At 40.8% G+C, this 22,370-nt stretch overlaps 1 protein-coding gene across 1 annotated transcript in view; it reads right to left on the minus strand.

Moving 5' to 3' along the window:
* Positions 1-22,107, minus strand: part of ARSB (arylsulfatase B) — a 225,235-nt gene extending 203,128 nt beyond the window's left edge. The window contains exon 1 of the mRNA XM_027863552.1: positions 21,799-22,107. Coding sequence (XP_027719353.1) covers positions 21,799-22,107 — 309 coding nt within the window. The remainder of the gene's footprint in view (positions 1-21,798) is intronic.
* Positions 22,108-22,370: the final 263 nt, after the last annotated feature.

The raw sequence follows: 22,370 nt of genomic DNA on the forward strand, positions 1-22,370 counted from the left end.
ATATATAACATTATATTATAATACTATAACATATACAATATATGATATAATATATATAATTACAGCAACAAATAAGTGGCCCAGAAGATAGAGCATTGGACCTGGGGTCAGAAAGACCTGAGTGCAAATATGACCTCAGACCTTAGTAAGATATAAGGCCCTGGGCAAGTAATAATAATAATAATGTAGCTAGCGTTTACATAATGCTTTAAGGTTTACAAAGCATTTTACATATACTTTATATGTTATTTCATTTGATCTTTACAACCCTGTGAGGCAGATGCCACTATCCCCATTTTACAGATGTGGAAACTAAAGCTCAGAGTGGTTAAGTAATTTGCCCAAGGTCACACAGCAAGTAAGTATCTGAGACAGGATTTGAACTTGGGTCTTCTTGACACCAAGTATAGCACTCTATCCACTGAAGCACCTAGCTACCTGTGATAGCGTCTTATTCCTTGCTACCCCAAAAAACATATACATATATACAATATATACAGATAAAACATATATACAGCATTTATAGATATAAAGATATTAAATATATGTACATCCATATATGTATATGTGTGTATACATATACATATATACACACACATATATATATATACACCTATGTGTGTGTGTGTGTGTGTGTGTGTGTGTCTCCACTGTCAGAATCTAAGCTTATTGAGGACCAAGCCTAATCCATTTTTGTCTAGGTATCACTAGTACCCAACCACACAAGTGCCCAGCCCAGTGATGGACTGTCCATCTGTTGTCTGAGGGCTAGCCTAAAGAAGTCCAGAAGGACTCATCACGAGGTAGAAAGCAGGGTGATGAAATTTCCGGCTTCATTAATTCTCATAGTGAAATAGAGGGTGTGATCAGAGTCAGCGGAGGCAGTATCCTCATCAATGAAATCAGAGATCCTTGGAGTAATGAAGTAAATATCCCTTCTAATAAGCCTGCCATCATTTCCTATTATTCTTTGACACAGATGTAATTTTCTGTTTCCACGTCCCAGTGCTCTAGTGATGAACACAATTTTGAGCATGTTGAAATAATGAAAAAAAGAAACACAGAGTTACATCAAAGGAGACTCTGATCAACCCGAAACCTGAAGGAGAACACGCCCCCTCTTAATGAGAGCCTTTTCCAACCATTTGCACAAGAGACACAGCAAATAGTCACGAGTTCTATTCTGTCACAATAGGTGGCTAGTCACTAGTTACTCCTCTTGTCAACTTCGATTTCTTTCCTGGCAACAGTGAGATGAGAGTCTTTATTTTAGGTACTTTACAAACATTGTAAGAAATACGTATCTGCATAATATTTGATCATCCATCCATTTTCATTCATCAAACAAATATTTATTGAGCGTCTACTTTGTAGAAGGCCCAGTACCTGTTTATATTTCAACAGGAGAGTGGATAATGATAATAATAATTTGCATCATGTTTTAAAGTGTGCAGAGCATTTTACATATATTACCTCATTTGATCCTCTAAACAACTCTGTGAGGTAGATGTCATTATAACCTCTATTTTGCAGATGAGGAAACTGAGACTCAGAGATTAAATGACTTTCCTAGGGTCATATAGCTAATGTCTGAGGCAAGGCTTTAATTCAGGTCTTCCTGACTCTAAATTCAGTAGAATACCCACTAGACCATCTAGCTGCCTCAAAAAAAGAAAAAAGAAATAAAAAAAAAAAGACAAAAGACAATTAGATAATTGCCTTATAAGGACACCAGTTTGGGGCTAGTATCACTTAGAGTTGCTAATCCAAGACCAGAACCCATGTGCCTTAAGTCTAAATCCAATGCCTTAATTAGCCATGTGGTAACGGAGGGACCTTAAGTCTAAGTCCAATGTCCTAATTAGCCTGTGGTAATAGGAAAGTCAATCCACCACTCTGGGTTTTAGTTTTCCCCTCACTCAAATGAATGACTGAAACTACATGATCCCTAAGGTTCATCTCAGAACTTCAAGGACATTTACTTTCACTTATAAAATGGAGCAGCCTTTTTACAGTAACCCACGTGGCATATATCATTTCTACTTGTGCCTTTCTCTGCAGTGGGGCTTTGGGTACCAGCTGAAGTTACAACACATTCAGATAGCTCTTTACAGTTTGCAAAGTACTTTCCTCCCAACCAAACTCTGAGGTAAACATGCGAGTTCTAATTATTACCTCATTTCAAAAATTAGTAAATTTATTAGGGGAATGGTTCTTCTTATAAAATCTGAATCAATTCATTGGGTATTATCAGCAAGTCAATAAACATTTATTAAACACCTACTATGTGCCAGGCGTTATGTTAAATGCTGCGGATACAAAAAAAGACAAATGACATTCCTTGCCCTCAAGGAGCTCACAATCCAATAGGAGAGACAAGAAGTAAACAAATACATACAAACAAGCTATATGTAACATAAAGAGGAAATAATTAAGAGAGGGAAGGCACTAAAATTAAGAGGGGTTGGGAAGGGTTTCCTGTAGAAAATGGCACTTAAGTTGTGACCTAAAGGAAGCTAGTAGTAAGAGATAAGGAAGGAGAGCACTGGACAGCCAGAGAGAATGCTTAGAGCTGAGAAATGGAAATTCTTGTTTGTGGAACAGCCACAAGGCCAATGTCACTGGATCAAAAATATGTGATGGGGAGTAAAGTGTAAAAAGACTAGAAAGGTAGGAGGGGGCTAGGTTATGAAGGGCTTTGAACACCAAACAGAAGATTTTGTATTTGATCCTTAAGGCGATAGAGAGCACTGGAGTTTATTGGGGGGGGGGGGGTGGTAATATGGTCAGAACAGCACTTTAGAAAAATTACTGGTGGCTGAATGGAGGATGGATTGGAATAGGGAGAGACTTGTCTGAGACAGGCTGACCCAGAAGAAGGCTGTTGTAATAGTCCAGGTGTGAGGTGAGGAGGACCTGCACTGAAGTGTTGGCAGTGCCAGAACAAAGAAGGGGGTGTATTCAAGAGGTGAAATGCATAAGCGTTAGCAACAGCTTGGATATGGTGGATGCGGGCAGTGAGGAACCCAGGAAGACTCCTAGGTTGTGAGTCTGAGGGACTGGGAGAATGATGTTGCCCTACTGTAATAGGGAAGGCAGGAGCTGGGGAGAGTTTAGGGAGAAAGATGATGAGTTCTGTTCTGGTCATAGTGAGTTTAAGACATCTGAAAAGTAATTTTGAGATTCAAGACTGGAGGTCAGCAGAGAGATTAGAGCAGGATAGGAAGATTTAAGAATCAGCAACATAGAAATGGTAATTAAATTCATGGGAGTTGATGAGATTGCTAAGTGAAGTAACAGAGGGAGAGAGAAGAAAAGAGGGCCCAAGACACAACCTTTATAAAAGAAATCTGCTGCAAAGACTTTTCCCAGTTTAACCGTTTCCCCCTTAATCTTAGCTGCATTGGTTTTGTTTGTGCAAAAAATTTTATGAAATCCAAATTGATTAATTGTCAAAGGATATGAGCAGACAACTCTCAGGGAAAGAATTCCAATCTATCTATAGCCATATGAAAAAATGTTTCAAGCCATTAAAATGATAGAAATGCAATGAAAAAATAAGTGCTTGATAATTTAAAAAATTAAATCAAATCACCATTAAAAAGATGAAAAAAAAATTGGAAGATACTTTAGAGTTTATCTAATCCAACTCCTTTTATAAATGAGGAAACTGAGGCCAAGAGAGATTCAAATACTTATGTCAAGTCACACAGTAAGTAGCAGAACCAGCATTTACCTAGGTCCTATAATTGCAAATCCATTGGTCTCTTCATCATGTGAGATGTAGTTTGTGTCTCTCATAATTCTCAGTGGATATGTGATTGTAGCGTCAGTAAATGGTTCTTTAATTTAAGTAAAGGAAGCCCTAAAAAAAGTTTACTACAAGAGTAGTAGCCAGGAGTATCCAGTCTCCAGCCCCTTCAATGATCCTTCTCTCCCCACAGGGATCCTGGGCTTTCCTGTGATGCAGGCCCACCATGGGAAGGGAACTCTGGGAAAAGACAGAAAGGCCACAGAACTCTACCGCTCTAAGCAAGGTAGCAAGTCTCATCAGGTGACAAGTTCTCCACAAGGGGAAGGAAACTGTACCCCTGGGTATTCCATGTTGCCACATGGGGTGGCAGCCTCAGCAACCTGAAGCTAGCTCTGGCTCTGGAGTTCTCCATGGAGAACCTAAGACACACCTTGCCCTCACTGAGCATGCAGATGAGGATGTCAGAGGCCACCTTCTGTGAGCGGGGGAGAACTGTAGGCAAGTGTCAGCGTAGATGTGTCGCAGCCCACAGAGACAGCTTCAAGAGGAAGCTCCAGAAGACTGCTGTGCAGGAAGCCAGACCGTAGTCTGTAAGTGACTGAAGTTGTATTTGTCTCCAGGGAAAAGTTTTCCCACTGACGAGTGTTATTTTCCATGGGCTCTAATGTGAGTTCTAAGCTGTAAAGAAAATCAGTCACGTTTCCTGCCTAGTGAGGTTATGTATTTATACAAGGAGTCGGTAATGGGTATCAGATACTGAAGTTCCCAGATTATCTGAACGGAAACAACCAGTCAGAGAAATTATTGTTGTTGTTCAGTCGTCCAAGGGGTTTTCTTGGCAAAGACCTTGGAGTGGTTTGCCATTCCTTCTCAAGTGGATTAAGGCAAACAGAAGTCAAGTAACTTGTCCAGGGTCATACAATTAGTAAGTGTGTCTGACTTCCTGACTCTAGGCCCAGTATTCTAACCACTGGGCCACCCAGCTACTTCTAGAGAAATTAGAAAATCGCAAAAACTTCTGACACAGCGCACACAATCACAGAATATTCAAGTTGGAAGGAATCTTATAGACCTGAAATGGAATCTGTCTATAATATAACTCCCCCTCCCCCAAGTAGCCATCCAGACCCCATTTAGAGACCCCTGAGAAGAAGGAACCTATTATCTCCTCAGGCAGCTCAAATGACTTTTAAACAACTCTAATTGATAGAATGATTTTTCTGATGTTGGGTAGCAATTTATTTCTGGGGAACTATCCTTTGATCCCATCCTCTTCCACATGACAGTTCTTCAAATACTTAAAAGATGTCCCTCATGTGCTCCTAAGTCTTCTCTTCTCCATATCAAGCATACGTAGAAAATGAGGATGAATGATACTGAGCAAATATATCAATAATGTTTAAAATCTTCCTCTGCCCCCCCCAAAAAACCATCTTACAACAGGGAAGAATGAAGGAGGACTGATTCATATTAAGATGTGTATAATTTTTCGTAACAAAAAATTTGTCTTTGACATCAGGGATTCGTAAGGTAGCTAGGGGGTATAATAGAGCTCCAGGTCTGAAGTCAGAAAGACCTGAGTTCAAATCCCACATCAGATACTAGCAGTGTGACCCTGAGCAAGTTACTTAACTTCTCTTTGCCTCAGTTTCCTTGTGTGTAAAATGGATATAATGGCACCTATTTCAAAGAGTCCCTATGAGGATCAAATGAGGTACTAATTGTATAGTGTTTAGCGCAGCGTCTGGCACATGGGAGGTGCTATACAAATGTTAGCTATTATCTTTATGCGGAGAGGCATGGCCTTCTCAGTCATCATATCGCTGACCAAAGACCTCACTAGATATCACGGATTCAAAGACTGATGACTCAGACTTGACAGATTTACAGATTGGAGTGGTTTTAACACAATTGTAATACCAGTGCAAAAAATAAAAACCAAAAATTTTTTTAAATTTAAAAAGAAACTTTTCCAAAACATAAACTTGTTTCTGGTTTATTAGAGGCTTCCACTAAACAACTTTAAAATAGACTCTGGCAAACTCTTGAATTTTTATTTCTTTTGGTGTCTTTCCAGACCCAACCTTTGTGAAATGATACCACCAATCATTTGATTTCATGACACTCAACCATCCTTCCTATAAGGGCTATGTGATATATACTTTTTTTTTTATAAAAAGGTAAAGTAAAATTAAATTATTTTGAGAATTTCCTGAAACTCCTTGAAATAACTGAAAGCATATTAGAATGTCCCAAAACCGGGGTTGGAAATCTCTGGTTCTGACACAGAATGGAGGGGGGAAGAAAAAGGAAAATGAGAGCTCTTTCACCAAAAAAAAAAACCCAAAAAACCAATCCACTAGCAGTTCCATTGGTAGAAAGCAGGCCTTGTGCTCCATGAACCGAGCAATATATACATTAATTGAGAACAGCGTAAGATGGGTAAAGACATGACTAAATTAAGATTTTGTCAAACCTGGAAAATCCATCATCAATAAATACACAGATTAAAAAAAAAAGAAAATGTACTAATCACAGGCAGAAAATTCATTTTAATCACTAGAAAGCAGAACACTGTGATTTGGCTTCTCTTTAGTACTGGGTGGAGAGCCAGGTGGTAAGGATGCATCTCTCCTCATTATCTACAATAATATGAAACCTGTTTATTTCAATTCTTGAAAATGTATTTGACCGGCATTTTTGTGATATTACAAGAAAAGCTGACGTCAATGTCTGGCCAATGATAGAAGCCTGTTTTTGGCCCTGCTGGGGCATTTCAACTAAGGTAGCTAAAGTAGTTTCATATAAAGTATGCATTTTCAAAGTCCTTAATGTGAAAGTGAAAAGGAAAAATGTTGCTTCTCTTGCACCATCTATGCACAACCTGCTTCTTCTGAGCAGACTTACCTTGACCACTTTATTCACTTGACAAACATTTATTAAGGCCTTAATGTGTGCAAGACTCTGAGGTAGGCCCTGGGGACATAAAGACACATTTAAGACTTCCCCAGGGTAATGGAAGCCTGTATGGAATATGATGGACATAGTTGAAATTATTACAGTGTTTAACAATAATAATAATAATGGCTAGAATTTATATAATACCTTCAGATTTGCAAAGTTCTTTATGTAATGTATTATCTCATTTGATCCTCACAACTTCAAGGTAGATGCTATTACTATCATCCCCATTTTACAAATGGTGAAACTGAGGTTAAGTGACTTGTCCAGGAATACACAGCTAGTAAATGTTTGAAAAAGGATTTGGACACAGGTCTTTCTAACCTCAAAGTACAACACTCTACCCACTGCACAGTGTCTGGCACATAGAAAACGCTATACAAATGTAAGCTATTATATTTATAGGAAAAGGTATGACCTACTCAGTCATCATATCATTGACCAAAGACCTCACTAGATATTGTGGATTCAAAGGCTGATAACTCAGACTCAACAGATTCACAGATTGGAGTGGTTTTAACACAACTGCAAAAAAAATTAAATGCAAAAAATAAAAACCAAAAAAGTTTTTAAATTTAAAAAGAAACTTCTCCAGAACATAAACATAGCCTTATTTGGACTGAGAAGGGATCTCTCCCTTGATGTTTATTTGCCTATAATGATTGTGCAGTAAGGGGGCACTTGGGAAGAAAGCTAGGAAGAAAGTCTCTCAGGCCTTAACCCCACACTTCTGGTAGTCTCCCCCTCATTCAGGTGTATGCCAGAGGCAGCTATAGACAGCCTAGGTATGTTTTATCCCTTTGGGTTCTCTGAGGATGTCAGCCATACCAGAAACATGCTAAAAATATCCTAGGAGAGTAAGAAAGACATTGTGAAATATATCACAATAAACGCAATCCTTCTCTTAACCTAAAAAAACCCCATTTGAGCAGAAGGGGTACGTCCAGCCAGTCAGACATCAGGAGAGCTGAAGTCACACCATCCAATAAAGCCTATGCAGTTCCTCCTGCTACAGTAACAAAGGAGATTTGGAAAGTGGGCAATTCCACCACAGTCATCTCAGACATGAGAAAAGCTAGGCAGAAGGTTTCATGATCACAAAGCAAGTCAAGGAAAGAGCTAAGAACCAATCTGCTCCATGGTCCATGAGCTGGAACACAGAACTGTAATCAAGTATCACTCCCCCTCCCAGCCTACCTCCCTCTTAAGGTTTATTTCCAGAGATGCCCCAAGAGACAAACAAATCAATGGATGAAATCTGGGCTCCTCTTCAGCATTCCACAAAGTGGTCAGCTGCCCACAGCCCTGATGCCAAGAGCTACAGAACTTGCTTTATGGTCGTTTACAGGCCAGGTCTGCCATCTGGCATGGCCCTTCAGTGCTCATGCATCAGCGCTGGCTCGAATCACTGGCTGCTGGAAGGAGCTATTTATTTTTGGTTTTGATTAGTAAAGAGGGCAGGTAGCCAACTAAGCTGATGGAAGGGACATCTTTGGAGAAAAGAATAAGCAAGCCAGAAATTCTTTCAGTTCAGATCCTTTCTGAAAAGTAGAAATCTAAGTTGAACCCAAGGGAAATTCTAGCCATTGGAAGTTTTTTGGGGGTGTGTGTGTGTGTGTGTGTGTGTGTGTGTGTGTGTTGAGAAAAAAGAATTAAAAAAAAAGAAAATTTGATGGGAGAAATAAAACCAAAGATAACAAATGTTAAGTCATCTAGCTCAGAATGGAACATCTCATGCTTAAGAATAATTCTGTCAGAAATACAAATTGAGCTTTCAGGAAGCCAATGATAAACTTATATGTCATAAGAATCAGGAGGCAGCTAGGTGGTGCAATGGATAGAATGCTGGGTTGGAGTCAGGAAAAAGACTCATCTTCCTGAGTTCAAAGCTGGCCTCAGATACTTACTAGCTGTGTGACCCTGGGCATGTCACTTAACCCTGTTTGCCTCAGTCTCTTCCTCTATAAAATCAGCTGGAGAAGGAAATGGCAAACCACTCCATCTTTGCCAAGAAAACTGCAAATGGAATCACAAAGAGTCAGACATGAGTGAACAACAAAAAGGGTCATGGGATTTTATAGTTCAAAGGAACCTCAAAGATGATCAAGGCCAAGCTCCTCATTTTATAGATGAGGAAACTGAGGCCCAGAGGCATTAAATGTCCTGACCACACAATATTATAGCTAATAAGAGGCAGATTGGAGATTTTCATTCAGGTCCTCTGATTCTAAAGCCAGAATTCTTTCAACTATTCCATACTGTCTCTGTTTCTCCAGTTCAGATCATTTGTGAAGTGGAATATATGTTATGTGTGTGTGTATATATATATGTGTGTGTGTGTGTGTGTGTGTGTGTGTGTATAATTATATATACACACACACATATTATATATGTGTATATATATATATAATTATATTATATATATATATATATATACACACACACACATATATATATTTTTAAATAGCTATTTCCTCTGAAAATGCTTCTAGAAGTAGCTAGGCTTAGAGCAGTGGATAGAGTGCTGGGCCTGGAACTAAGAAGTCCTGATTTCAAATCTGGCCTCAGACATGTACTAACTATTTAACCCTGGGCAAGCCACTTAACCCCTGTCTGCCTCAGTTTCCTCAACTTTAAAATGGGGATAATAACAGAACCTGTCTCACAGGGATGTAGTGAGGATCAAATTTGCAGTTCTGGGCACAGCATGATAAATGCTTATTCCCTTTTCCCCATCTTCAATACCCACAGAGAAGGTCTTCACAATACAAAATACCCTCATCACCTCTGCTATCTGAGGAAATGTCTCTTTTCCCTGGATATATTTATCAAGGATACCTGAAATTATAGGCAATGAGAAGATAATTCAGAATGGGCAATACTAAGACCAGTGTTATCTCAAAGATAGGGAAGCATCTCAATTGAAAATTTCTATAGTCAAGATTTATGTGTTGTGTTCTTTGGGGCTTAAGATGAGAAACTAAGTGGGGACCTAAGGTTTATACAGATCACTGACTCTGAAGGGGTTTTTTTTTCTTCAAAGAAAGATGGCAATCTATTGGAAGTACCTACTCTCTCTCCTTCCTCCTGTCCCTGGCTCCCCATTGCACTTTCTGCCAACTTCTGACATTCTTTATGTAACCCACCATCCCCTTCTAGATCATTCCTTTCATGCTACTCCAAGTCCTCAGGCATGAGGAGATACTGAATCCCAAATAATTAAGGATCCCTTTGTCCACAACCATGGAGAATAAGACTTGGCAGAATGAGGGCTGGAGATGGAAAGTAGGAAGAGAGACGTTAAGGCGAAGGAAGGGATATATGGGGATAAAATTCTCCCTGCTCCCACTCTTGTCTTGGGCTTAGAAGCAGTACTTACAGGTGCATATTCCTAGAAAGCATTCCCTCACCAAGAACCTGTTTCAGAGTTGTCTGCAAATTTCTCACAATCTGTTGTCTATTTGCCAGCATTAGAAAATACTGTAAGGGGGATTTTTTAATTTCCTTTTATTCCCCCCAATTTTTTTTATTAATATTAACCTCACCTGACCAAGACCTGTCCCATGAGATGTAAAAATTTACTTAAGAGTCTTAAACATTCTAGATAAGAAGCCAGAGAAAGAGTCTCAACTGTTCTTGACTCCCTGGCAACAGTCAGTCTATGTGTAAACCCTCTAAATGTAGTTTAATCTGTAACCTGACTTAATTTACCTACAGAGTTTGTTTGAGGAAGTTTGTTTCTTTAGGGGATATATGAGATTGCGACTGTTTAACCAAGTTTGTTCAGCTTTCATGATATTGAAGGAAGTATGAGATTATGGATCTATCTTCTCTTCAACTTTTATGGCCTATGAAGAATGTACAAAATTGCATCATGAATTATTTTTCTGTCACTTTGGTGTAATTTTGCCTATAAGAAGCCTTGTCAGACTCCTCATGATTGTTCAGGTTTTCTCTGAGGCCTGAACCTACGTTTGAGCACAATAATAAAACTTAGGTTTTTACCTCCATAATTTCCGCATTGTGGTAAATATATATTTGGCAGTGGTTACCCACCACATGAACTCAAAGAGGAGCTATTTCTCCCATGACAACATGCAGGTACTTCATTCCTTTCTTTACAGAAGTGGGCAATGTAGAACATTGCATGCACTCTCAGACTTAGACTCGGTTGATGTCTTTGTTAGTTTGGCTGACCTGGTTTTTCCCCCTCTCTGTTACTGGAGAAGGGAGGAGAGAGAGAGGCATATCTGGAAATGAAGTTGATATAAAAACACAAGTTATCAAAACCTATACAGCCAAGAATAGAAGGAATACAGAAAATTGGGAAAACATTTTCATAGACAATCTCTCAGAGAGAATGGGATTGGGTTGGAATATTACTGTTGTGTAGGAAATGATGAGCAGGTTGATTTAGAAAAACATGGAAAGACTTGGACTATCTACCTTCAGAGAAACAGATGACAAGTAGAACTAAGCATTGTACAGTCTTAATATATGTGCATGAGTGTAATATGTGTATATATATGTGTATGTTTATGGATATCTATGTATATATTTAATATATGTGTATGTATATATGTGTGTGTGTGTGTGTGTGTGTGTGTGTGTGTGTGTGTACACATACACATATCTCCATGCTTAATTGTAGCCTTCTTGGCTGGAGAATGGAGGGAGGGGAAAAATAAAGTAAAACATGCACAACAGAGAACCAAAAAAACCCTACAAGGAAGCAAAGAAAAGCTGGACAGCTTTGAAAACAAAGTGTAGTATTTATTATATAGGTTTTCTAAATGGAAATTTATTGCTTTGTACTGAATCCTCTCTTATGTCTTGCTGTCTACATGGCAGTGTTTTTTTTTTCTTTTTTTACTTTGTATTTAAGTTTAAAATAAATTTAAAAACAAAAAACACAAGTTATCAATAAAATTAGTTTTTCAATGCAATAAGAAATGCAAGCTTGTATTCCTTAGGAATGGAGTCCCAGAGATATCTTTAATTCTTTTTTTTCTTCCTCCACGGGCTCTACCAAGTTCTGATAGGGATAGATGGGGATAGAAATCCCCATGGTCTAGGCTCAAAATTACTTCCCTTTACTATTGCTGGGAGTAGAAGATCAAGAATTTTCAGTAAGGCCTACCACATCCACCTCTGTTCATTTTATCCTCTTCCTTTCTCAAAAGGAATAAAGAAGATCAAAAAGAAGAGATGATATGTCAACCAATGTCACCAGGCATAAGTTTCAGTTAAAATGTGAGCTCATCGAGAACCTTGGTCATATGCTATAAAGTCCTGAGCACAATTTAAATGCTGTCTAAATATTAAAGAATTTAAAACAAAACACACCCAGATGCCCTCTTGAGACACAGAAATGAACTTGAGTTCTCAAAAACTACACCAGGATAAACCCTGATGGGTCCTCTCCAGCTGGAAAGGCTTCAAAAAAAGGCCCAATGACAGACTATATCGTTCCAGGATCACCCTGGCTAAGCTGGTAAAGAATTATCACCAGACTGGCCTCAAAGGGGTAAAGCTTTCAGCCACAGAAACTCTCCAAGCCATTCTAGTAATAATAATAATTACCATATAGTTTAATATTTAATAACTAATAATTTAATATTTAACAATAGTTAACAGTAGTTGAATAGCACTTATTACATGCCAGACACTATGCCAAGCGCTTCACAATTATCCCTTTGATCCTCAGACAACAACCTTGGGAGGTGGTTGCTACTATTGTCCCCATTTGAGAGATGAGGAAACTAAGTCAGAGGTTAAGTGACTTACTCAGGGTCACACACTGACCCTGAGGTTGGATTTGAACTCAGATCTTCCCGACTCCAGGCCCAGCACTCAACCTACTGTGCTACTTAGCTGATCCTAAATCACTGGCATCTACTTCAGGGGAAGGAAATGCTCACAACAATAAGAGTATAGATACTTGAACAACTAAAGTGTTGAAGTAAAGGAGTTTGGGATGTCAGGGTATATGTACAAGAAATTGGTATGTTTTGAGTAGATTTCTATTGAATCAAGTACATCATCCATGTCAAATGAAAAGAAGTTTTCGTATTTTTTGTAGTCTTTAAAGAAAAACAATTAAAATGGATTCCAGTTGGAATGCCAAAGTGTATGCATGAAGAATGCTAACCATAAGGAGCTAATTAGTGGCAGAGCCAAGAACTGATCTTTTGATTCCAAGTTCTGTGCTCTTTCCCCATAGTATACATGTTGCAATGTGCATGGTATGTGGAAATGGGCATGTTCGAGGAGTCTGAGGGATTAAGAGCCTCTGTGTAAACTGTTATATTCAGATATATGCTCCTAGCATATGGCAAATGCCAGGTGAATATGAGCTAATCAATCTCATATGTAGTATGCAGTCTGTATTATTGAATTTCAAGATGCTAGTTTGACTTTCTGCCAGCAGATGGTGTAACTGGCTATTAAAATGCACATGTGTCCAGGTCACAAATATTCATCTCACAACAGCCAACAACCATTTACCATGGGAAAATCCTGGTGAATTAGGAGAGAGAAAAAGCTTCGCTAAGGCATTTTTTGTATTTATATCCCCAGTGATCAGTATGGTGCCCGGCACACAGTAAGTGCTTAAAAAACACTTGTGGATTTGACATGTTGCCTGTAACACAAATAAACACAACTGCATAAAGGACATAAGTGCGTTAGGAAGGTGCAGAACAAAATGTGATGTAAAGTCCTAGGGAGAAGATTATTGCCAAAAGAGAGAAACAATGAGAGTTTCATAAAGGCGTCTCTCCTTTCTTCTCCTTTTCTCTTCTCTCCTCTCTTCTTCCTTACCTAATGGTGTTCTGCCCAAAGGAAGGTAAATTTTGATGGCCAAAAGCTACTTAGTTAACTTGGGGTTTACTGGCTAGATTTCTTTCTCAAAGACCAAGCCTTAAACCCAATTAACTCTGGATCACATGGATTGGACAACAATGGGTCTCTGCCCAAGCACCACTTAATGGTTATTTTTTAGGCCCTCCTGGCTTAGAGTGAATGTAAACAGTAACCATTTCTCTTTTGGCCAGCAATTCTGAGGGTCTTCCCATTCCAGTTTGATTTTTTTTATTAATTTATTAATTCATTTTTATTCAAGGGGCCATCCCTTGACTCACTTCTTAAAAAGGCCTATTCACTGAATGGGTGTTGTCTCACTCAAAGTGAGAACCTGTAAAGACCTGAGCTTAAAAGGGCCAAGGTCTCCCATTGCATCCCGGGCCATCTCCAGTCATCCTGATCAATATCCAGCCACTGGACCCAGATGGCTCTGGGGGGAAAAGTGAGGCTGGTGACTTTGCACAGCCGTCCTTCACTCAAATCAAAGTCAATTGCAAGTCATGTCATCATCCCCCTGATATCATGGTCCTCTTGAGAACAAAGGACAAATCACAACAACCACAACCTGTAAGTTGAGTTTTACAGGATGGGTAGGAATTCTGCAGGCAAAGAGATGAGAGGCAATGTTCCAATAGAATAGGGTTTCTTGACCTTTTTTGTGTCATGGACCCCTCTGGCAACATGCTTGAGCCTATGGCCTTCCTCACAAAATCATATTTTTAATGCACAAAATAAAATAAATAAGATCATAAAGGAAACCAGTTTTGCTAAATATAGTGTTGCGAATATTTTTTAAACATATTCATAGACTCCAGGTTAAGACTTCCTGCAGGAAAGGCATACAAGCAGGGGTGCACAGAGTGTTTGTGGGGGCAGAGTTGCTCAGCTTAGCTGGAACATAAAGTGTAAGGAAGGTATAAGGCAGAAAGGCCAGGGTGTCACCAAATTGTTGAGGACCTTGAGATCCAGTCAAAATTTGACCTTACTCAGTAACAAGAAGGGAGCCATTAAAGATTTTTAAGAAGAATGACATAACAAGATCTAACTATGAGACTGAATATTCTGGCAGCATTATGGAGGATGAATTACAATGGAAAGATTGGAATTGGGAAGACCCTTTCAGAGGCTACTTCAATAATCAAGATAGACAGCAATGGAGTGAAGCAAACAGAACTGGAGAACATTGTGCACAGTAACAGCAACACTGTGTGATGATCAACTACGACTGATTTAGCAATTCTCTGCAATACAATGATTCAAGACAATCCCAAAAGACTCAGGATGAAAGATGCTATCCACATCCAAAGAAAGAACTGATATATTCTGAATGCAGATTGAAGTACACTATTTTTACTTTCTTTGTTTTTTTTAATCTTTTTTCCCTTTTGTTCTGTTTCTTCCTTCACAACATGACTAATATGGAAATGTTTTATATGATCACACAAATACAACCTAAAATAAATAAATAAAAGTAAAAAAAAGATAGATAGCAATGACAACCTATATTAAAGTGGTACCAGTAAATACAGAAAGAAGAAAAATATGAGAAAGATGTCACAAAGACAAAAGTTATAGGAATTGGTGACAGCTTGATTATGAAAGGTAAGGGAGAGAGAAGAGCAAAGAGTAGCCACCAGAATCTAAACATGGAAGAAATGAATTATGACATTAGAGATTGATATAGTGTCATCAAAAGGGAGAGCATTTCTAGAAGAAAAGATGGTAAAGGTAGTTTGGAATGTGTTGAGTTTGAGATATTGATGGGATATCCTGATCAAGTCCTTTGCTAAGCATTTGGAGATACTGCTCTGGAATTCTGAAGAAAAGTTAGCTGGGAGAGAGAGATGAGAGGAATTTGCATAGAGAATTGTTGAAGAGAGAGAGTATAATAGTGGATTGAGAACCAAGCTCAGAGTCAGGAAGACCGAGATTCAAGCCCCACTTTTGACACATTCTGGGTGTGTAACCATAGGCTACTCACTTAACCTCTCAGCTCCCCAGACAACTTTCTGAGTATAATTTGCAGAGCAGATGCCAGTTTGCTTTGGTAGAGGGGAGTTTCCTTACCAAGAGTTCCTTATACAAACGAAATCACAGGTCCAGACCAAACCAAAAAATAGTAGCTAAAGCTATGGGGGTAAATGAGACAACTATGATAACTGTAGTAAGAAGAGGACTGGAGTCAGAATATTGGAGAACATTCAAATTAAGGAACTGGGAAGGTCACAGAGAAGGAGTAGTTTAAAAAAGGAAGGAGAACTAGAAGAACACGGTATGTCTGAAGCCTGCTGAGTATAATGTGCCTAACAGCTTTGCATGTTCAACAATATCAAAATGCTGCAGAAAGGTAAAAGAGATGAGGTTTTTAAAGGCCACAATATTATTTAGTGATTAGATGATATCAGAGAAAACAGTTTCAATAGAGTGATGGAGGCTGAAGGCAAATTGCAAAAGGTTGGCCAGGAAGATGAGGTAGTGGGTATAGATAACTTTTCCCAGAAGTTTATCAGTAAGTGTGAAAAGCTTGATAGGATGTAGGGTGAAGTCAGAGGGGTTAAGGGAAGGCTTTTTAGGATTAGAGAGACCAGATTTCATCTGTGCATGCAGCTAAGAAGGGAAGAGATTGAAGGTGCATGAGAGAAAAGAGATAACTGCTAAGGCAGGCTCCTTGAGGAGCCCAGAGGAAATGGCATCAAGGGTTTAGGTTGAGGTAGGTGGGCAGGTAGGTGTTGAAATGGATAGAGTGCCAGGCCTGGAGTCAGGAAGCTCATCTTCCTGAGTTCAAATCTGGTCTCAGTCACTTACTAGCTGTGTGACCCTGAGCAAGTCACTTAACCTTGTTTGCCTCAGTTCTCTCATCTGTAAAATGGGCTGGAGAAGGAAACCCCCAACCACTCCAGTATCTTTGCCAAAAAACAGCAAATGGGGTCATCAAGAGTAGGACACAACTGATCAACTAATTGGATATAGGGGGTGAGTGAGAATGAGGAGATGAAGATGGCAGAGATTATAAGATAAAATGTGGGTACGAATGTGACAAGTCACTTAACCCTGCTTGCCTCAGCTTCCTCATCTATAAAATGAGCTGGAGAAGGAAATAGCCACCACTCCAGGATCTTTGCCAAAACAACAACAACAACAGCAACAACAACAAAATGGGGTCACAAAGAGTCGGGTACAACTGAACAACAACAAAGGATATTCTATGACCAGAGAAGAAGAGGAGAAAATGGATGATGATGATGATGCAAAAACATTTTGAGGAATGGGGGAAAGGAAGAGAGAGAGTTCACATGCATTGAAAGTATGCTGGATTTGGAGTTACAGGGCTTAAATTCAAATCCTGGCTCTGCCACTTACTATTTGTGTGGTCTTGAGCAAGTCACTCAAACTCTCTCAGCCTCAGTTTCTCTCCTATAAAATGAGGGGACTGCTAGAATGTGAAGTCCTTCAGGACAGGGACTGTTTCACTTTTGTCTGTGTACTCCCAATGCCCATCAAAGTACCTGGCACTTAGTAAGCATTTGATAAATGCTTTTTAATGAATTGATTGACTAGAAATCCCTTTCATCTCTATATCTATGATCTGATGTCATGGTCTCAGAATCTTCTCAGTGAAGGAGAATGCTGAGATGGAGAGAGTTTAGTATTTAGAGAAAAAGAAAATTATTTTGGTTCTGTTTTCTTTAGCTTGCCCTAGGAAAAAACTTGGAACGAGTCACAGTGAAGTGAAAAAAGTCAAGGTGGAAAGGATGGAGATGGGGGGAGGGAGAAGGTGACTAGAAGCTGGTGTTAGGATCCTGTTTTTCACAAGTTGTTCACTTCCTCTGATTTTAAACCCAAAACACAGTTGGCTCAAGGTTATCAGACATCAGCTGGGTTTGAAGGCTGGAGGAGGAGAGGGGGTTAAGGAGAATGTGTGACCCTAGTAAACAGAGTCAAGGGAATGGCCCTAGCCATTTTCCATTGGCAACAAACTCCTGTTCTGTACTTGTAAAGAAAAATGGCCCACCCCAGACCTCAAAGCTGATAATGAGGCCCTTATTAGGATGCTTACAGTGGGAATAGAGAAGAACGGGCAGAATAAGAGTAGTGGTTCTCAAAGAGTGAGCAGGAAGTTCTGGGAAACACATGCTTCAAAATTCTTTCCCACACCCTGGGATTTTCACATTCATCAGCTTTTGCCTTCAGATGCAGTTTGCATGCTGCTATTCCTTTCTGCAAGTCCTGAGTAAACAAGGCAAGAAGAAGTTTCCAATGGAAAGAACAGAAAAGGAGAATTGGAGGAATATCAAGGCCAGGTCTGAAGGCCTGACTGCACAGGAGCCCTTCTTTGTTGCTACCTTTGTTGCCACTTTCAGTGTGCCTCAGTTTCCCTATGTATGACAGTATTCTTTTAAGAATTTTTGGATTAAGATCTCAGAGACAACTGAGGAACCTATAGTAATTGTATCTATAAAATGGGACTGTCTATAAAATAATGACAACCCAGATTAGAGGACAAAAGACACTGACTGGTCCACTGTTGTTTGTCTTTGTTCTCGAAGAGGACCATGGCACCTGGAAGGTGACTTGCAAGTGAATTGGATTTAAGTGAGGGAGGGCTGTGCAAAGTCACCAGCCTCACTTTCTGCTCCAGAGCCATCTGGGTCCAGTGGCAAGACATAGATCAGGACGACTGGAGATGGCCCCTTGACTGGTCCACTAAGTTATTAGGAAAAGTAGTGTTTAAAGGCCCATTTAAGAAGCTCTGCCATGTAAAGTCCTTGATTAGAAGGATATCTCATTGTTCATCTTTGTATGTTGAGTTCCTTTTTTCATCTTTGTATCTCTAGTACTCTTATGATAGTTGGAGACTAATAAATATTTGTTGGCTTGGAAAAAAAGAATCATTGGATTATAGAGATGGTTGGAAAGATATTACAGAGGTAGAATCCACTGGTAACTGATTAGACAGGAACGGTGGAGAAGGAAGAGTCAAGGAAAATAATAACTCAAACTGATATAGCCCTTTAAAAGATCACAAAGATAACTTCAAGGTTTAGAACACAGGGAAGAGAGCACCCTGGGTAGAAAGGATGAAGTCAGGAAAAACTAGTTTGTGGTTACTATTTAATACAATTAATATTATATAATATTGTATAAAAATATTATATAATTTATATTATGTAATGTCATATAAGAAAAATTAATAATAATCAGAGACTAGGACACATGGAGTTTAGGGTGTCAGAGGGACATCCAGCTAGAGATGTTCCAGAGACCATTGGAGAGTGGGTCTAGTGCTCAGAAGAGAGATCAGGGCCTGAGACGGATATTTGGGAATTACATAGGTGGTGAAATAAGATTGATTTTTTTTTTGATTGGGTAAAAGGGGTCATTCCTTGGCTCATTTCTTAACTAGCCTTACTCATTGAATGGGTGTTACCTCAGTTAAAAGGAGGACTCAGAAAGACCTTAGCTTAAAAAGGACAAGGTTTCCCATTGCATCCTTGGCCATCTCCAGTCGTCCAGATCTATATCTTGCCACTGGACCCAGATGGCTCTAGAGGAGAAAGTGAAACTGGTGACCTTGCACAGCCCTCTCTCACTTAAATCCAATTCACCTGCAAGTCACAGCATCATCTTGCTGATGTCATGGTCCTCTTTGAGAATGGAGGACAAACAACAGGTGGTGAGGTGGTTGTTGAAATTGTGAGTGTGAAGGAGATCACTGCAGGAGGGTGGTGAGAAGAGCTACTTTCACAGTATCTCTTGTACCTGTGGCCTTCTCTCTACTCTACCATCTAAGTTGAAGCCCTCAACATCTATCCCTGGGACAACTGTAATAGCTTCCTAATGGGTCTCCTCTCTCCAATACATCCTCCAAACTGCTGCCAACATTTCCTAAAGCACAAGTCTGACCAGGTCAAACTTCCCCATCCCCCTCAATAAATTAAAATAGCTCCCTATTGTCTCTATGATCAAACATAAAATCCTTTCTTTGGTACTTAAAGTTCTTTACAACCTAGCCTCTTCCTATATGCATGGCCTCTGTCCCCACACTCAGCTCTACTGAGCTGTACAGTTCAGCTGTACTAGCTGGTTCTAGGTAGTTAGGTTACTTGTTATTCTACACACAGCACTTCTCACTCAGCACTAGATGTCCCCTATGACAGGAATGCTTTTCCTCCTCCCTTCTTCCTCTTGGAGCTGCCAGATTTATGGATTCCTGACTCAGTTTAGGTATTACCCTCCCTGGAGGCCTTTCCTGATACCATCAAATGCTAGGGTCTTTGAATTCAAGACTGTCCACTCTGTATGTAATTCTTACACAAGGAAAAGTTATTAGTTTTCCACCACCCACAGAAAGCAGAGTAGATAACAAAGGTAATGAGGTGTTAATATGTCAGTAAGATGTTAACACCCAAAGTTCCCTTAATGAAGTGAGACATCTTTCTCTGACAGAATTAAAGGGAACAATCTCTATGGATGAGGACCCACTTTCAAAGAGCTTTAAATAGGAAGTCGTGGGAGAATTAGGCAGTTTTAGAGAGTGAGCGCCAGGAACTACCTACAAGAGAACAGAAGGAAAAGGGAGGGGATTTTTTTCTCTCTCTTCACCCCTACTATTACTGTCATCTAGTATCAAGTATCTTTGCATAGAAGGAAATACCTTATCCAACCAGTTTGAGAGTTAATATGAGAGACTCTAAGGTACAGTTAAAGGGACAGAACTCTAGACAGGCATAGAGAGGCAGTAACTTGAGGCCAGAGAGCTTCAAGGATCATGACACTGGCAACAGAGAAGACAGCCCGAAGAGAGAGCTAGCCATGGAAATCAAAAGTTGAAAGGCATGAGGGCTCCACATGAAAGAAAGGACATTAGGGTCCCAAAGAACCACACTTGTCTATTGCCTTGGCCCTGTATTCCCAAATCTGTGTGCCTTGCTACTTAGTATTAGTAGGTGGGCCCACTTTTCCCAATGACCATGTTTTTATGAGAGAATGATTTATGCTGGGAATGTTTTGTAGCTACGTTTTTTTTTTCCAAACTATGTCTTACTAAATGTCTTGCCAAGTACTAATAGCGTCTAATGGTACACTATTAAGGGGAAGTCCCCCACCAGTAGGGGCTCATGAGCTCTAATTTTATAAGGGTTGCCCCAGAGGGTATCCCTTAAAACTTGGGAGTTCCAACTACCCTCTGGGAATCCAAGACAAAGTATAAGTTGAGGGAGTGACCCCTGCTGAATAGACACACATATAACACAGGTTGTCTCCCCTCCTAGAATGTAAGATCTTCGAGGCTGACTGTAGTGTTTTTGTCCCTCTGCAGCACATAGTAGGCTCTTAATTCCCATTGAGTACGGAAACAACAGACCTTACAATATTACTTCTGCCCCTCTCAGTGGCGATGAGATAATTTTAATCAACACTGTGTATGCCTAGACTCTTTTTTTTTTCTTTTTCTAATCAGAGAGGTTTCAAAGTTCAGGACCCTGAAGAAACGAGAATATGGTGCTGTTCAGAAACAGCACCTCGTGAATGTGTAGAATTCTTCTGCTTCTCTGCACGGCAGGGTAACATCACACACTGTTCTCTTTTGTTCTCTGTCATATTCCCTTCTTTCTCCCATGGCCTCTGCCCTTTCAAAGCCCCGTTTCTGGGGATCCTGCCTTATCTGTGCTCCTCTGACTCTTCTTTCTGTTTTCAGAATAATCAAATCAAGGAGAAAACTCTCCCTCCACACTTTGAAACTTCTTCGTTCTCCTCTCCCTCTCTGGGGTCTAGGTCTGCTTTAAGTGCCCCTCACCCAGACTCTCCCTCCCGTGGCCTTCTGTGGCTGTTTTAGATGCCAGACGATGCCTAACCACCTAAAACCTAGGAAAAGAGAAACTAACGGGCGGACGCTGAAGGCCGTGAAGTTGAGCATGCTCCGTCTGGGTGACAAGGAGGAAGTTAAGTGACAACGCGGGAGACCTCAGAGGCCGGAGCACCTAGCGCCAGGCCCGTTTAACCATTTAGGAGAGGAGTAACTCCTTTCGCAGTTCCCGATTCCCTCCTCCTGGCCAGTTCCTGTCCCTGGTAGAAGAGGCGGCGCGGAAAGGGCTGGAGGTCGGGCAGGAGTCCAGGGAAAGGCTCCCCTGTAGAGGAGGCGGAGTTGCGCTGGAAGCAGGAGGAGGAGGAGGAGGAGGCAGGGGCCGGGCTAGCGAGGCTGGGCGCTGGGCGCTGTTTACCTGGTAGCGGCCGGTCAGCAGCTGGCTCCGGGACGGCGTGCACAGGGGCTGGGTGTAGTAGTTTTCCAGCCGCACCCCGCCGGCCGCTAGCGCGTCCAGGTGCGGGGTGAAGATACTGGAGCCGTGGTAGCCCACGTCGTTCCAGCCCAGGTCGTCTGCGAGCACAAAGACAATGTGGGGCTGCCCTGTGGCCCGGACGCAGGAGCCTGGGAGCTGCAGCAGCTGCAGCAGCAGCTGGCGGAGGAAGAGGAGGGAGAGGAGCGGCCTCTGGCCGCCCTTGGGCGCTCCGGCCGCGCTGCCGGGCTTCATCCCTCGCGGCCCAGGCCTCTCCAGGCTGTGGCTGCTGCCCGGCCGTGCTCCCGACTTAAAACCAGGAACTGGGCAGCTCGGGCCCGCCCCGCCCCCAGGAGAGCCCTCTTCGCGTCCCCCGAGGAGCGGGAGGGGGCGGCCCCCACCTTGATGAGGCAGGGGGCGGGGGGAGGCCCCACCCCCATGCAAAGTTCTCTAAGGATCAAGACCGAGCCATCTAACCATTCTGCTGGGGGAATCTGGCTCAGCTAATTAGTACCTGC

Source organism: Vombatus ursinus, unplaced genomic scaffold (assembly GCF_900497805.2).
Source record: "Vombatus ursinus unplaced genomic scaffold, bare-nosed wombat genome assembly UNPS02014772.1, whole genome shotgun sequence".
NCBI lineage: Eukaryota > Metazoa > Chordata > Mammalia > Diprotodontia > Vombatidae > Vombatus > Vombatus ursinus.